At 38.6% G+C, this 17,089-nt stretch overlaps 1 protein-coding gene across 5 annotated transcripts; it reads left to right on the top strand.

Moving 5' to 3' along the window:
* Nucleotides 1-381: 381 nt before the first annotated feature.
* Nucleotides 382-15,557, top strand: LOC132149133 (histone-lysine N-methyltransferase KMT5B-A-like). Of its 5 annotated transcripts, XM_059558100.1 has the most exons (11): nucleotides 382-689; nucleotides 3,324-3,456; nucleotides 3,828-3,993; nucleotides 4,413-4,522; nucleotides 4,680-4,843; nucleotides 4,950-4,969; nucleotides 8,340-8,476; nucleotides 8,649-8,809; nucleotides 9,018-9,752; nucleotides 9,828-9,932; nucleotides 10,074-15,557. In XM_059558100.1, exons 2-11 carry the CDS (start codon nucleotides 3,344-3,346, stop codon nucleotides 14,525-14,527), a joined length of 6,165 nt encoding a protein of 2,054 aa, XP_059414083.1. In that variant the 5' UTR covers nucleotides 382-689; nucleotides 3,324-3,343; the 3' UTR covers nucleotides 14,528-15,557. The 5 variants fall into 5 exon arrangements, with proteins under 5 accessions (XP_059414083.1, XP_059414081.1, XP_059414082.1 ...); XM_059558098.1 differs by having other exon boundaries at nucleotides 9,828-15,557; XM_059558099.1 differs by having other exon boundaries at nucleotides 9,018-9,932.
* Nucleotides 15,558-17,089: the final 1,532 nt, after the last annotated feature.

Raw genomic sequence — 17,089 nt, 5'->3', positions numbered from 1 at the left:
TGTCTTAAGCAGGGCCAGAAAGCTCTGATTTCATCAAAAATATCTTCATTTGTGTTCAGAAGATGAACGAAGGTCTTACGGATTAAGAACGACACGAGGGTGAGTAATTAATATCAACTATCCCTTTAATCCAATTAAACGTGCATTTTGCCCAATTAACAGCCTACTATCATATTGCATAACTCCATGAGGTCAACAGGACACCGTCAAAGAGATGAGGCGGGGAATGGGCTTCTTTCTCTTTCTCTGATTAGCAGAAGCGCGTGGTATTTTCTACATCTGCACTCCCATAGGCCATTTGGAACGCCGTGTAACTTGGCCAGCCAATAAAATGAGAGGAATAACGCCGAGATCCCGGCCACTCATCACACTAACCAATAGGAGCGCCACCATGGATGTCAAGGATTGGTAGAATTCACCTCCAGGACGAGACTTCTACGTTCGAAAACAAACGCAGTATAGAAAAAAATTAATGTTAGTATTATACCCGAGTCATCTCAACTCGACGGTCAGTTTTCTTGGTTTACAATCAAGTATCTGCAGCAGAAACGTAAAAATCATGGAATATGGGAATATCAGGAGCAGATGGCAGCTGCACTCGTAGCCAACAGGAAAAGCTAGCTTGCTAGCTTACAGACGAATTTCACTACGGACAAATCGAGCAAAACATTTGAAGGAAAGCCCGTCAGGTAAAATGCACTCTTTTGTTCGATACGCTAGCGCTGTTTTGACCATATTTTTTTTATTATTCAAAATGAAATATATGCTGTTAAAAGATTCCGTTTGGACTCTGATGGTTGGCTTATGTTGTTCAGTGAGCTAACTGGACCCCTTTGGTTTGGGGTGAAGTCCGTTAACTCGGCTCTTCTGACAGTGATAAATGGCCCCTTGCGGCTCTGACCGTTAATAACCAGCAGTTACGAATTGGCAAAATCATTTATCCTTTGACCTCTAGTCAGGTATGTTGTTTAGTAAATACTAATTAGTACGATCAAAGCTGCTTGACGACTGATGAAGGTGTCTCTGTGAGACCATGCGGCATGTAACATTTACTGTAATCTTATTTTATTAACCCTTTGAGTGTCCTTGTAACATTATATACTATTTTTCGCCGCTGTGCCTGTGATCTTAGAGCAAATCGACAGTCCAGAGGTCTTGCTGAGCTGCTGTTTACACGCATTCACGGAGCTCTTATTTTCACGCTCGAACTCGATTACAACTCAAGTGCCTTAGTGTTTTCTTACTGAATCGCTGCTCTGTAGTGTGACTCTCTTGACCTGTCGGTGGGAACAATTATACGTTTATTAATCGCCAAGAGGAGGATGTTTGCTTGCAAGACAGCAGCAAAAATCAACAGGGTTATAATGATGCACAATACCAAACAGCCACAATGCAATGTAAAACAACGCCTCTATATCGGTTAAAGCACCTGCAGTGAACAGTAACTTAAAAAAAAAAAACTTAAAAAAAAAAAACATTCCCCACAAATGCAATATTTTCAGGTAGTAACCATGCTCTTGCAGTGAATACTGTCAAAAGTTATTCCAGAAGAATTTACACTTTTTATTTTATTTTTTTGCTGGGTTTCTTCTGCTGTTTACACACCGTAAAAAGTAATTGTGGACCAATCCGGTGCATTCAGATTTTTAGGTTGTCTTAATAATTAGTAAAACACTTCTTTGTCAACTAAAAAGTATACATTTACTAAATTCCAAAATGCTTCATTTTATATATATATATATATATATAATAAAAAATTCAAAAAGAGACTGAGAAACAATCCTATAACCACATGATTAATTCATGCAGCACTGCATGCTGGGAACTAGCTAACACTTAACATTTTAGCAGTATTGTTCAATTTGAAATTAATTTTTGCTTTATTAGTTGGGATATTTGGGGGAATTCTGTTTGTCTAACATGGGTTTTCCAGGGACCACTTTTGCTCTACACATTTCCTGACCGCTGAAAGAATAAGTAGGCCTACTTTGTAAAGGTGAAAACTATTCAGTTGTTTCAGTAAGTTATTTTTTATCGTACTTTTTATGATTAGTAGTATCTGTGTTATTAGTTACGATAAGTAAATAATATAACTGTTGTTGTTGCACGGCTACTGTTATTATTACAGCCTAGTTTTTCTCAATGAAAATACATACGTGTTACAGACTCTGTTTCTGGGTCACAAAAAAAAAAAAACATAATATAAGTCGATTTTTGACACTGTTCATGTGGCATGGTATAGTTGTTAAAATTTTCATTTTTCCATTGAAGCTCAAGATACTCTTTGGATCATCTCAAATCACACTGGAGGACATTTGTGCATCTTGTGCTCCCACACTTTGGATGACTTTGTTCGATTAGTTTTATCTTCCGCTTTTTTCTTTTTCTTTCTCGAGCTTACTCCACTGCAGCCTACCTCTGTCATCTCGCTGAATGCCGCAGAGACGCTGTTCGGGAAGCACGTGACATAAAACGAGGCCAGCTATTGGCTATTCGCTACTTCTCCTACTGTACTGGCTGAGTAAAACCTCCGGTGGCTCATTACTGCCACACTTTGGTCACTGCAGATTTAAAACATGGACGAATGAGCCGCTTATGGCAAATAAAAGTTAAGCAACTAATCGATGACTAAATTAGTTGACAACTATTTTAATAATCGATTTTAATCGATTAAATCGATTAGTTGTTTCAGCTCTATTGGCCACTCCTGCCATTTGGGGTAAACTTCACTTAGATTTCACTCATTATAGTGAATTTTTAATGAACAATAACAAGTATTTTCACTAGCGGCCCTCAGACGTTTTGGACACCACTTTATATAGGTGTCTTTGGCTGTAAGATGAAGGTTATATTTTTAGAAATCTGTGAGGAAAAATAGGATAATTGCTGTTGTTCTTCTCTATCATGCTTGTGTAGTGTGACTTGGGGGGGAAGTCGTGGCCTAATGGTTAGAGAGTCGGACTCACAATCGAAAGGTTGTGAGTTCGAGTCTCGGGCCGGCAGGAATTGTGGGTGGGGGGAGTGCATGTACAGCGCTCTCTCCACCCTCAATACCATGATTTAGGTGCCCTTGAGCAAGGCATCGAACCCCCAACTGCTCCTCGAGCGCCGCAGCATAAATGGCTGCCCACTGCTCTGGGTGTGTGTTCACAGTGTGTGTGTGTGTGTTCACTGCTCTGTGTGTGTGTGTGTGTTTGCACTTCGGATGGGTTAAATGCAGAGCACGAATTCTGAGTATGGGTCAACATAATTGGCTGAATGTCACTTTCACTTTCACTTGCAGCTGTTTGAATGTGTAACTCACCAGCTTCATTTTGTTCCAGCATGTTGATGGTGGGCGACCATGGAGGGATCTTATAGAATGAGTGTGAGAGAGCTTTGTGAGACCGATGATCTGGCCACGAGTCTGGTGCTGGATCCCTTACTGGGGTTTAGCACCCACAAGATGAACATAAGGTACTTATTATACTTGATTTGATTGCGCTACTGCTTTATGCATGATCAACAGTTTTTATGTACAGTAATAAAAAAAAAAGAAATATGCTCACCAAGCCTGCACTGATTTGATAAAAAACTAAACCGTAATATAACCCATGTAGTAAAAGAAAACAGCATGTCAAATTAACAACAGAAAATACAGCACGAGGGTTCAGTGCCCAATGGGGTTGTGTGTGTTTGTATGTATATAATATACTAATATATATATATATATATATATATAGTATATTTATATGTATTGACCCCAGACTTTTAAACTGTAGTGTAAATGATAGATTAAATTCATAATTTGTAATAATTTTTTTACTTCTTTCATTATGTGAATGAAGTCCTCCCCCTGAGATCCGGCGATGGGGTTACCTCAGAGGGACACTACTGCGCTTCAAACGCACACATGACTTCCAGGCCACCTTTGATGCCCTGTTGGATGGGGAATGGGTTAGTGGCTACTTCACCGGGCTGGGTTCACACCGACAGGAGCTGCTAAAGCAGCATGTGAGTATCATATCCAGAATTGCTAAATGTCTGTTTTTTGCGGAAAAATCTTCACCAAAGAGGAAAGTAAGAATGCTTGAATTGTTTTGAATGAGTAACTGTTGTTGTCTAGTGTAGTTACGATGGTTTGCCTTTTTTCAGCATGTTTGTCTTTGCTATATCAGTTGTTTGGCTTGCTGATGAGAACAGTCTCTCTGCACACACAAAGACCAAAATTTTTTTGCCTTTCATAGACAAGGGAAGGGAAATTATAGATTTTTTGTGATCAATTGAAATCTTTATTAAACCAATCCTGAGACTTTCTTGAACTAAAAATGGTCAAAATTAAACTTTTTTTAAAGACAAGCACAGCATATCACTTTACTTTTATTCAAGTAATATAATTCATGTCTTTGAACTTGCTCCTGTGTTTTCTTTAGATGTATCGCTATATGACCGCATTTCTCTTGGACAGTGGAGTGAACATTGAGCCATGTAACCGCTATTCTTCTGAAACGAATGGAGCCAAAATCACATCCACCCGACACTGGTTAGAATCACTGTTTTGTTTTTAAATCCTGAATAAAAACTCATTTAAAGCATTTTAACTATGTTAATTATTGAATCCTAACACACAATAAACTGGTCTACTTTCTAAATTCTGTTAACCACAATATTTAAGCATATAAAAATGTTGAATTCTCCAGGCTTGTGGGAGAACGGGTGGAGGTACTGCAGGGCTGTATAGCTGAGCTGAGTCCTGAGGATAGTGCGGTCCTCAGAGCAGGAGTGAATGACTTCAGCGTCATGTACTCAATGCGCAAGAGATGTGCTCAGCTTTGGCTGGGGCCGGCTGCTTTCATCAATCATGGTGAGAGAGCCCATATGCATATTCTGATCAGTAATATTATTTTTCAAAATACGTTCTGTGGTAATTATTATTTTTTTTTTTCTTTCATTTTTATTGTGGGGAGAAGACTGCAGACCCAACTGTAAGGTAAGATACTGAGTTATTAGTTTTGCTTTAGTGGTGAATCTTTTGAATTGCTTAGTTTTTCAAAGACCCTGTATATCTGTAATGTACCTTGCAGCCTAAATGTTTTCATGTTTGTATTCATTCTATAATGTATCTGTAATATAATCTTTAGTACAAATTACAGTTTCGACATCTGCATGCAGTCGATTGGTTTGTGGATGCGTTGAGATGTGCTTAGAGTATTTGGTATGGCGTATCTGTGTGTGATGCACTTTTTGGTCAAATCCCCATCTTATCTTAACAAGAATCTGGTATATCACAGTAGATCTGTGCAAGTGGTGAAATGCAGCCTAATAGACCGGTCACTGTCTGTTATCTCTTTAATAATTATCAAACAGCAGTGTTAACAAGATAAAGATAACAACCGTTTACTGCTTTAGTGGCTTTAATAAGCCTTTTAAGAACACTTTTTGTTTCTTGTCGTTTGTTTTTGTTCATGTAGTTTCTTGTCTTGAAGAATTGAGAAAGCATTGAAAACACTTGAATACTATTTTATTTTTATTTTTTTATTTTATTTTTTATTATTGAAATGGTAAGGAGTGTGTTCAATAAAACCGTTTTTGCTCTGGTATCAAATTTTTTTCAGAATTGACATGTCACTGGTATTGGTATGAATTACTGAACTTTTAGTATGACAACCCTAGCAATGACAATGCAAGCAGAAGTGATTACCTGGAAATTGCCGTTTGTTCTCTGAGACGTGGTAGGATAAACCTAAGACAATGTGCTGTTTTGTTGTAAAGGGAAGAGAAAAAAGGTATACTGCTAAAGGGCACTGTTGCAGACATGAACATTTCTCTTGTGTCTGTTTTCTTTTATGCACATCCACATATATGGAATAATATTCCGGACTTTATTCAAAAGGAATTGCAAATTGTATTTGCAATTGCATTTTCAATTTGTGGACGCATAAAAGGTGACAATCCAAATGCAAAAAGCGCATTACCGTTTGCATTTTCGTTTAAGCGAACGTACAGTGGCTGCCAAATTTAAAATGGAAATGCAAAGTCCGTTTGCAATTGTTTCCCATATCTTACGAGCTATGAGCCTGTCATATTTAAATGGCAATATTAATTACCACATTTACCTTTTCACTCTCTCTGCACTGTGCATGTAAACTGCCAAAACTCAAATGGAATCGCAATTCCTTTTGCATTTGAATTTCCAACGTCTACACGGAAACCTGTCAATCAAGTGACAGGGGTGGGGCCATTTTATTGGGTGTGTTGATTATTTTTAACATATAAATAAATAAACATTTAAACCTAGCTCATATTTTTAATTTTAACTTTGTATGAGATGTAGATGTGATTTTTCTTTTTGTGTATTTATTATTATTGTTATACACAGGTGTGTGTGTGTGTGTATATATATTATATTAGTGTTGGGCGATATGGTCATTTTTCAAATAGTCATATCATCAGCCCGTGAGATCGACGATAGACGATCTTATCGTGCATGGTCGGAGCAAGAGAGAGACTCTTTGTTCTTGTGTTTTAAACCATGCAGGTGCGTGAGAGAGCCTATGGAATCACCAATTATTGAAAAAATATACTTTAAAACATACTGATAAACTAATGTTAAATATAAAAATACTGTATTTAAAACAGCTACGTTCATATATATAGTCGGACACAACTGTCATATCGTGCGTCCTGTGACAATTTGCCGCATCTGTGTGCAGAAGTTATCAGTCTAAATGTTCTGCATAATCAGTCAACGGTGAAAATCAATATTAGATTTCATTTAAAGTCCAACAGTTTAACACTAATATTGGGCATAAACGAACAAGTTAAATATAAAGTATTTAAAACAGGTAAGTTGATATATTTGTAGTAAAGTTGAATTGAACTGATGCATCAGTCATACAGCGCTCCGGACCGCGCGGCTCATGACGAGTCTGACGCACCGTCACAGAAACAAGAATGAGATGCATTCTAACATAACTGGCATTAAACTCAGTGAGGGCTCGTTTAAAATAGTGCACATATATAGGCCGTTCAGATTACTTGTTAAAGTGCAATTAAACACCTTATATCTGCAGACGATGTACGTCTGTTTGTTGATGGTGACTTAGTAACGGCCAAAACTCTGTATTTTGCATGCATCACATTATAGTGCGGTGTGCATGAAAATAATAACAAGGCTGCAGAGCAAACTTATCATCCATCCATAGTGGTTCTCACGTAGTCTACGTGAGAACCACTATGGATAAGTTCGCTCTGCCGATCTTGTTAATATTTTGTCTTTACTTTATTTGTAACGCCAAGAAAGAGTTAATCTGTCATGTATGAAAAGAGCGTGTTGTCGTGTAGCAGCCATTAAATGTGTGGGACACCAACTCCTCGTTTTCTATCCCTTTCATTTCATGGATTTAACGAGTTATCAGAGTTAAGGCGGACAGTTTCAGTGACTACAGGCTCTAATCCTCCTGCGCTCGCACGCGCTGTGTGTGTGTGTGTGTGTGTGTGTGTGTGAAATGCGATGCTGAAATGAAATAGCTGGGCAGTTTTATTTTAATAAGCAGCCTAATAAAAATAATAATTATTATTATTATAATCTAATACATTAATAGGAAAATGAGCCTAATATCTTGATTATTATTGTCTTGATTATCGACAGAGAAATCTGCTTATGTCGATATCTCTGACTATCGTCGATACTATCGTCTATCGGCACAACCCTAATATATATATATATATATATATATATATATATATATATATATATATATATATATATATATATATAAAAACGCTACTGATCAAAGATTCTGAATTAAGATTTATTTTATTTTTTTCACATTTTGATTTAGTAAAGATGCTTCAAATTGCTAAAAGTGACGGCACCAATTCAGCATAATAGAATGATTTCTATAGGATAATGACTGAAGAAAATTCAGCTATTATTGGAAAAAAATTAATGTATTAAAATAGAATAGTTTTTAAAAAAATTTATAATACTTCAGTTACTGTATTTTAGTCTAGGTGACTTCAAACTTCAAAAAAAAAAATATCATACTGACTTCAAACTTTTGCACGTAGTTTATATGTAAATTAGTATTAACATCCTTATAACATGACAAACAGTACTATTATTTTAAAATGTACAAATGTTTTACTTTTAAGTGTGTATTATCCATTTGATCGTTTTTAAAATTATATTTTAATTTATTTGATATCACTTTTTATTCCTAACAGGGCAACACCCTTTTTTAATTACATTTCCTTAATTTGTTTTCACTTGTTTCCTGGCATATGACTAAATAGATTAGTCAAACAGTGTATACTGAAAAGTAATTTGTTCATGCTGTTTCTGTTCCTCTTATTAGTTTGTCCCTGGAGATAAGAATGGAGCTTGTGTAAAAGTGGTGAGGCCCATCTCGCCGGGGGAGGAGATTACCTGTTACTATGGGGACAGCTTTTTTGGGGAGAATAATGAAATGTGTGAATGTTGCACATGTGAGAGGTGAGAGATTATACGTTAATACTGCTTTAAGGCATCTGCTTTGGATGTTGTAGTGATGTTTGATCTGTAATGCACAATTATCTATATGGATGTCAATTAGTTTTCTAATGACAGAAATACATTTAAAAGCTTTTTAAATCTGCTTTTATCACAACTCCGTTTATCTGTGCAGGAGAGGAGAGGGATCATTTAAGAAGCGAGACCAGTCATCAGATGAGGCTTGCTCCGTGGATCCTTCAGGACAAAAATATGAGTTCAGAGAGACTGACCTAAGGCTTAACAGGAATAGGGGAAATGGCACCCCAAAGCCATTTCTCACTGTATCAAACTCAGGTATGCTTGCTTTACCATTCATCTTTAGTTATTTTCTTGTGTCTTGGAGTAAAATGTGTATGTTCTGAATTTAAAATGACAAAGGATGTAATTAAAAACATACCATGCGATTTTCTTAATAAAGTGGTTAAAAACCTATATTATAATTTCATTACTGCTGATCACTTAACTCTGGCTGTCTATTCTTCTTGTCTCATTCTCTTGTCAGCTTTGCCAATGAGGAATACATTTTCCCAATGGACAAAGAGGAACGCCCTTGTTTTGAGCAAGATGAGAAAGACTGATAGGTGGAGGAGGGAGGAGCAATGCAAACAGGTGGAAAAGAGAACACAAAACCTCTTATCATCTTTCCCTCACCTGAAGCTAAAGGAGCTGAGCATCTGCCTCTATCAGCACAGCACAAATTTCCTTTTAGGCTGTAAGGACCCCTTGAGCAAAGAAAGGGCCCTGCTATACCTAATTGAGAAAGAGCGACCAAAACCAGAGAGGATCACAAGGAACAGCAAATCTGTCTCTCCACCACTTAGTAGTGCTAACATAAATGGACCGGAGGAGAGAAAAGATGAGGATGGAGAAATGGTAAATGAAGACCCTGTCATTCAATTTAAACCCTTTACTCTTGGATGTGTTTCCAGTGTACATGAAAGAGACAGCATGAAGGCCAAGGGACGTAACATTGATGCATCATCTGTCAGAATTGTCCACCAGGGCATTTCCTCAAGGACCAGGAATATTCTTCGTAGTCGTCGGAGCAGGTTCCAAACAAGGAGTCGATCTAAACTCTCTAGATTCAACAAAAGGAGGACCAGACTGATCAAATCGAACTCTAAACTCTCTACAGGGCAAAATGAATGCTATGACTCACTTACACAAGATGGAAAGCGGCAAAAGGGAAGTGAGGTTGAGTCCAAGGATAATACTAACCCTGTATTAATCTCTCCAGGTAAACCTTGTACTGATAAATGTGTACACATTGATGGAGACACTGGAACTAACAGTGACAAATCATCTCAAACAGAGAGCACGGTCAACAGCGAGATGCAGCAGAGAGTCTTTAGGGATTGCCTCAGGGAAGTGGCTGGTGACAGGAGACACATCAGCGGTTCCATTGCTTCTAGGGCAGGTGATGTTAGTGCTTGTGTAGCTTCAGAGACCTCAGGGGATAACAAGCAAAACCACAAGCAGTCTGTCTGTTCTAGTGCTGTAAGCGTTACACCCTCCATGTCTTCAGCATCTGTTAATAGTCCTGTCTCTCTCCTCTCAGGGTTAAATCGTTACCTCAGAGTCAGTCTGGTCAGGGTGGCTGTCCCAGGAAAGCCAGAAGTTGAAAGTACAGGTGAGAGGGAGGCAGACAGTACAAGAGACAAGGTTAAAGTACCAGCAGCAGCATCAGTACATCAGAGCACAAAATGTAATGGGAGCAAAGAAAGCAATATAAAAGGTAAGAAAGGGGTGAAGGAGTTGTATTTCACACCAGTAAATATAGAGAGTGCAGATAAGTACTTAAAAGTAACATGTGATTTAGAGACTGGCAAAAATGCAGTCACACAGCTTGTTGTGAAAGAACTTGTGTATGGTAAGGATAGCCACAGTGAGTATGAAATTGAAGGTAAGCAAGGTGATAAAGTTGCAACAGTCGCATCTGTTGAAGTCACAATTCCCAAAAACTCTGAAGATGCTGTAAAGATACTGAAAGGAGCAGACCAGGATAAGAAACAAAAACATGTTGAGAGCGTACCTAAGATGCAAGATAAAGAAAGCAGCATCAAGAAGCAGGAAGAAGTAATTGTTGAGAGAAATTACTTGGAAAAGAAAGTGTTAACCACACGTTTTGGTAGCAGGACCGTTGTTGTTAAAGAGGCAAGGGTACTGTTGACCGATATTAGAAAGAGTTTGAGTTGCAAGTTTACTCAACATGCTAATGACTACCAACCTCCGTGCAGTTACAGTGGTATAGGAGAAGCTGATAACATGAAGACACTATTACTTGCTGACAATAAAGAGACAAAGGACAAGCATGATACACATAACAAAAATGAGCACCCTAATCAAGTACTTGCGGCAGCTGATCAGCCAAATATACATGAAGATACTCAAGAGAGACCATCAGAAAGCGCTTTGATTTCCTCAGAACCTCCATCCATGTGCATGGTTTCTCTGGATTATAGTCACCAAAGCAACATTCCCCTAAAGAAACGAGCTTTTCGAGAATCACTTGATACAGAACCAGAACAGGATGTTAATGTACCTGCAACACCGTGTACTGATGGCAGTAAAGGCAAAGAACCCAACTCGGACAATCTGTTACCTAAGCCAAGTGAAAGCAGCGGTGTCAAATCAACATTAATGAAATGTTCAATACCAGAGTCAAGTTTAACGCTCAAAGACAATGTTGGCATTGAGTCCAAAAAGCGTGGCTCATCCAAGTTTATAAAGACTTTGGCTAAACAATACTGTAAAGGTCTTCAGAGTGCTCATCGTGGACCAGGCAAAAACAGTGGCCGAGTTCCTGAATACAGGGATAGCACGAGTAAAGTACATGTTTTTGAGAGGACAATCAATGACCCTAAGAGTGAAACATCCAAAATTACAGAAGCAGTCAAATGCAATATGGGAGAGGAGAACAAAGGATTAGGAGGAGGAAATAAAGGACCAGGGGACTGTGAGATCACGGATAATATTAAACATGCCATTATAGATGAGTTGTCTACCTCAAATGATTTGGATAAGATGGAAGAAGAGCAGAGGTTAAACGTCAGAATCCGCCTTAAGAGGAAAAGAGGAAAGGAGTGGGCAATGGAGTGTACAGATGAGGCAAAAAGTGTTGTGGACAAATCAAGCCCACAACAATGCTTGGCTTTAGTTGACCCTTTCAGTACCATTTTGGATACTGTCTCGATTTTAAATGCAGAAATGGAGAGGATTCGGGGTCATGGGGAGGCCGATAACGGCGTAGGTTTAGAGAAAGCCACCAAAGCAGTTCAAGACGTCCTAGAACATTGCAGAAAAGAATGTGCAGCTAAGCCAAGTAAAAGACAACAAAACGCATCAGCTGTTCACATTAACAAGAATGTTAGTACACCAAACGAAATTGTTAAAGACCGTATTGATGTTACTGACAAGCAGCTACAACAAAAATCATCTAGTCCAAAAATTGAGACGGACATTGATGACATTAAACCGTTACCTCTGATTAGATTGTGCAGGAGAGCTGAAGGCAAGTGGGAGGTGGAGTGGAAAGAAGCTCACAGTGAAGATGGGAGCACTGATACTTTGCACAGGGAGCCAAAGAAATTAACATCTGTCTTTTCTACAGCAGCAATAGTAGAACAGATGCCTCTCTGCAAAGTTAAAGAGGAAAACTCGTCTCAATGCCAGCAACAAATGGTGGGGCGTTGTTGTAACAAAGGGACAGAGACCTTCAGAGATTCACAGAGTTTTGAGACTTCACCCTTATCAATATCCCTTTCACCTTTGTCTCTTTACTCTCCCTGTTATGATGGGCTGGCAGGAGTTAGTAATGTCAGTGGGGGTATTCAAGCAAAAGCGAATGTAAGGGAGCATGTGTCAGACACTCTCGAAAGTTTTAAGACTGGAGTTATTAGAACTGACAACAAAGGAAGGGATGACAGTTGCTTGAGCCACAATTTGTTTCAGATTAATAAAAGTCTGTCAAACTTCCAGGCTCTGAGCCAGTCACAGGTATGTGAGAAAAGTGTGCCCACTAACACCAGTGCAACCTCCTCTCAGATTCAGTCTCCTTCCATTTCTCCCTTTACCTCGGAGTGTAGCTTTAGTAACTATTCTGAAGATGTGCTTGACTTTCCATGTTTAAATCTTGAAAGCTATGATCAGATGCCTGCTCAAAACAACTTGGCAAGCTCTTTAATAGATTACTGTCCTGGTGATCCACATAACACTGGGTCCTTCAGCAGCCCCTTTTCCCAAAGTCCCACTGATGCATGGGATCCGGAGACCCCTTACCTAGGATCGCCAAGCCCAGTGAGTAACTTTAGTAGTGGTGAGGAGCTAAGTTTCCCTGATATTGTGTTTGCTCAGTCTGACATATCCTCATCTATTGGTGCATCTCAACTGCTCTTCAAAGATAAGTTGTGTAATACAGCCACGAGTTCTGCTCCTCTTCAGGACCCAGAGAAAGATCTGTACTTGTCTGATGGTGAGTTGTCCGAAACTCCCATAGAGCTCCAGGTCCAGGAAGATTCCGCAACACAGTTTCTCCCCAAAGACTTGACAATGTTTAACAATGACTCTACAAGTGCTAAACAACCTGGGCACCCAACTGTGCGAATTCATCCTCAGGATAAAAGATTTAACTTCCTTGATTCCATTGTTAACACAAAGTCCTCCGAGTCATACCTTGCTAAAATTGACATTAAAGACAAAATTCATGGACCTCTCAACTTGCATAGCTCAAAAGCTAAATTCGAATCTGTTTTTCGAAACCAGTCAACACAAAGTCTGCATGGTGCCGGGCCTCACAGTAACCTTGTTACACCCTTCCATTCACTTCACGTAGGAAATAAGTCAACCTCACTTGCTGATTATCCAGGTGCATTCAATTCTGGTAATGCACTTTTTAGTAGCAATGACAAGAAGCTTCCTTTTTTTCCATACCCCAAGAATGTCATGAAAGCAGAGGATGGTCAGAATGCTTGTCGAATTTCTGTGGCTGCAGGCAGCTCGAAATCTCTCAACAACATGGAAAGCATCTATGCTTGTCCGGGTCCATCAAGTTCTCACAGTGGAAAAGAGTATTCTGCTAGATGTCCTAATGTGGAGTTCTCAAGATTGGCTGAAAATCTGCAAAAAACCCCAAAGAACATCGCGTCCAAACAGTACCCTGCTAAACCTGGTCAACAAGGTGATCGCATTCACCCTGTTTATTTCATCAGCTCTAGCAAAACCAATACAAACATCTTCAAGAACATAAAGCCCCAGATCTCAAGGAATGATAAAGATCCATCCTTGCCCTCCACATATTTATTTTCCTCAGCTCAAGGTTCTCAATGTTACAGTACAACTCAAAGCAAACTCTCAAAATTGGAAAAACCCCATGCCGTTGTGGCTCCCACTCAAAACACTCAACTTTCTGGAGTGTCTTCTGTCCAGCCCAATAAGAATCAGATGTGTTCAAACATTTCTCACTGTAATTCATCTGATTTCAACTTCAGTTCCTCTCTTTCACCTCCTGCATCGCAGCACAGCAGTACTCATCTGGGATACAGAGAATCCTCCATCTCTGAGGTCCCTTTGATTAAAACTCAGTCAACCACCTTTGAACACGGTCAACCTCCTCACCAGTCTTACATAGTGAACTTTACCGGAGATCATTCTGTGACTCTGGGGTATAGTGAGAATGGTGAAAGTTTGAATTATACTGGTTCAGGACCTGCAAATTACACCTACCATTGTCTCATGGAGCCTTCGGGAACTCAAGGAAGGCTGGTTGTAGAAGCATGTGGTCACTCAAACTTCTCACCTTCTCCCTCTGCGAGTAGGTTTGCAGGGTCTAAAGTCCACGGGGGCCAAGTCGGTAAGGATCAGCAGCATCAGGGGACTGGAACTAACCCATGTAATTCTCTACACTTCTCCACCTCTCACTCGCAAAGCACCCCCATAATGGATCGCAAGCCTAAGAGACTTAGGCTTGTGGTGACTGACGGTACAGTGGATCTGGACCTACAGTATACTGATTAATGTCGTTAATATGCTGAGACTTTATTTATAACAACTTCAGTGTAAGACGTTCTTTTTGTTTTCATTACACTGAAAACTAAATTTATGATTTCTGTAAAATGTCCTGTTCCTTAGCATCAAAAGTTTTCTTTAAATATTTAAAGACATATTTTTATAAGCACACTTGCCTAATTATTTGTATGCTACATGATTCATTTTGTTTAGTACCTTATAGAAGATACAATTATTTTCATGCTAGTGGTTTCTGTATTAAAACAGAGGAAAATAGATATTCTGGTGGTCCTGTAATACATAAGATTTGCCACATGATGGGGATGTTGTTGTCTGCAATGTGGAAATTCTCTCTTATTTCCTCCTAGCCTTTTCAGTTCAGAGTTGGCAGTCTAAATTGCAAGAAAAGTAAGCTTGGCTGGCAAATTGCACTGCTTAGTTGGTAAGCACATGAAGGACCAGAGCAGATATCATGTGCTTTTAAGTTAGGGTTGTTTAAATGCCCATCTGTCAAGTTGAATAAGAGTGTGTACCACTGACTGCACAACTATTTGTACAAAATATGACAAACATACTTTGAGCAGCTCTCAGGTGTCCTGTATTCGGTTTAGCGGATTCCTGCATGTCATAAAAAAACCACAGCAGCTGCTACATTAAATGCATACAAATCACAGAAATGTCAGCATCTTTACCATCTGTGATGTCATTTATTTAAATAGCATCCCATCATTTCCAAGGAAATCACACACACTTTGCAAGCACAAATGGGTTTTGACATTGGATGCTTTTTTTTTTTTTTAAACACCAAGCATTTGTTTATATCAGATTCATGGGGTTTTGTATCATGTTGGGTATTGCTTTGGTACTTTGGGCCAATGCATAATTAATTAGTTACCACTTGTAGTACTCTAGAGAGATGTTTAGTGCCCCTTGGAGCTGATCCTTAATCAGACTCGCTTAACATTTATAGAATATTGTTACTATAATGTACTGTAGTCCTGTAGGTCACCAAGACATCATCTTTGACTGTATATTATGTGTGTGTTGTGTGTGTTTTTTTTTTTTTTTTTTTTTTTTTTTTTTAATGACCTACCCAGTACATGTCAGATATGGAATGCGTTTGTTGGTTTCTTCTCATACAGTTGCAGACCTGAGAGCCCTGGGCTGTCCTACATGTTTGACGTAGTTGTGTTAAGCCTTGCCTTGGTCTATAAAAAGCCAGTGTATTAATAATATTTATTTCAATATGTTCTTAATATGGTGCTTCAATATAACTTAATTTTTTGATTGTACTGAACTTAATGTATATTACAGTTTTTTTAATATCTACAGTTCGGATGTCTTTTTTTCCGGTATGTCTTGTATGGCCATCCTGTTTGCTACTTAGGACATTTGAGATACATTTTAAATTGTAATGTTCAACTGTAAAATTGTAAAAAAAATTAAATTAAGGCAATTAAAATGAAATGATTTTAAATGAAACCGTTCATGGTATTTTATTAAGATGCTGTCGCTGAGCATCTTTTTGCTGACATGTAACATCTCCTTGAAAATATTTCTTTTGGAAAGGGCATTTCTTTTTTGAATTCTTATTGATATATTATTGTGCTATATTGTAAATGCATTGATTAGAAATTGTATAGTTTTATTAGGAGACCTCATATTCATTCATCTGTGTTCTTGAAGAGCACTACCAGGTTTTTCTTCAAGGTTACGGGTCTTGCAGGTATTTTCTGCAGTCTGATTTGGCCTAATTGCTGCAAAGACTATACAAATGATTAGCCATAGATGGGAGAAGGGAACATAAAAATAATATGCATATCATGTACAAATGCGTAAGTGTTATGTATATGTTTGCACATTTGAGGTGTTCCACCCACAATGCATCTTTATGTTAAGCACTGTCTTTTATCAGTCAATGCAGCTCATTTAGATTTAACCTGTCGCTGAGCATCTTTTTGTTCCTTCCCTTCTTTCCATCTTATTTGGTTTGTCTTTACATGCATTTTTTTAATATGCACTTTATTTTTCTGCATTCCTAATAGCTTACATCCTGAATGTTTTGATGTTTTTTTCCTCCTTTTTTTCGACATCTTCCTCCGAGCTATTTGGCTGCCCATGTTCCATTTTGGCTTTTTACCTTTGACTACCTATGGACCTTTTTTTTTTTTTTTATTTCTATGCATGCTATCCTTTCACCCAACTACCCAGTTACTGTACTTCTGGTCCTTCCTCATCCCTCAGTCTTTCTTTTAACCCTTTGTCCAGTTCCTTTCGGTTTCGTATTGCCTGTTCATCCCCTTTCCCCATTCATGACCCATTTTCTGTTCTCTGAACAGTGAGCAGAGGGTTAACTCTGAAGCCAAGTGGAACAGCTTTTTTTCATAACGAGGACACGGGCAGCAAGGCAGTAGGCAGATAGAAAGTGAGCCGGAAAGGCTGAACCTTTGAGACACTGCGGAAAACACTGTAGGACCCAAAAACATTGCTGCATCATTATGACTTCCTTTGTGCACACTTTATTCATAAACCTGGTCTCCAGTTTATTGTTAAAGCAGGTGACGAAAGACC

The sequence above is a fragment of the Carassius carassius genome, chromosome 9, assembly GCF_963082965.1.
Source record: "Carassius carassius chromosome 9, fCarCar2.1, whole genome shotgun sequence".
NCBI lineage: Eukaryota > Metazoa > Chordata > Actinopteri > Cypriniformes > Cyprinidae > Carassius > Carassius carassius.
The sequence above is the reverse complement of the archived record's forward strand: the minus strand, read 5'-3'. Positions and strand labels throughout refer to the sequence as shown.

Coding starts and splice junctions, on each gene's coding strand:
- LOC132149133 (XM_059558097.1), top strand. CDS start 3,344: ATGGAGGGATCTTATAGAATGAGTGTGAGAGAGCTTTGTGAGACCGAT. Junction 3,457..3,827: donor ACCCACAAGATGAACATAAG/GTACTTATTATA, acceptor ATGTGAATGAAG/TCCTCCCCCTGAGATCCGGC. Junction 8,810..9,017: donor TCTCACTGTATCAAACTCAG/GTATGCTTGCTT, acceptor TTCTCTTGTCAG/CTTTGCCAATGAGGAATACA.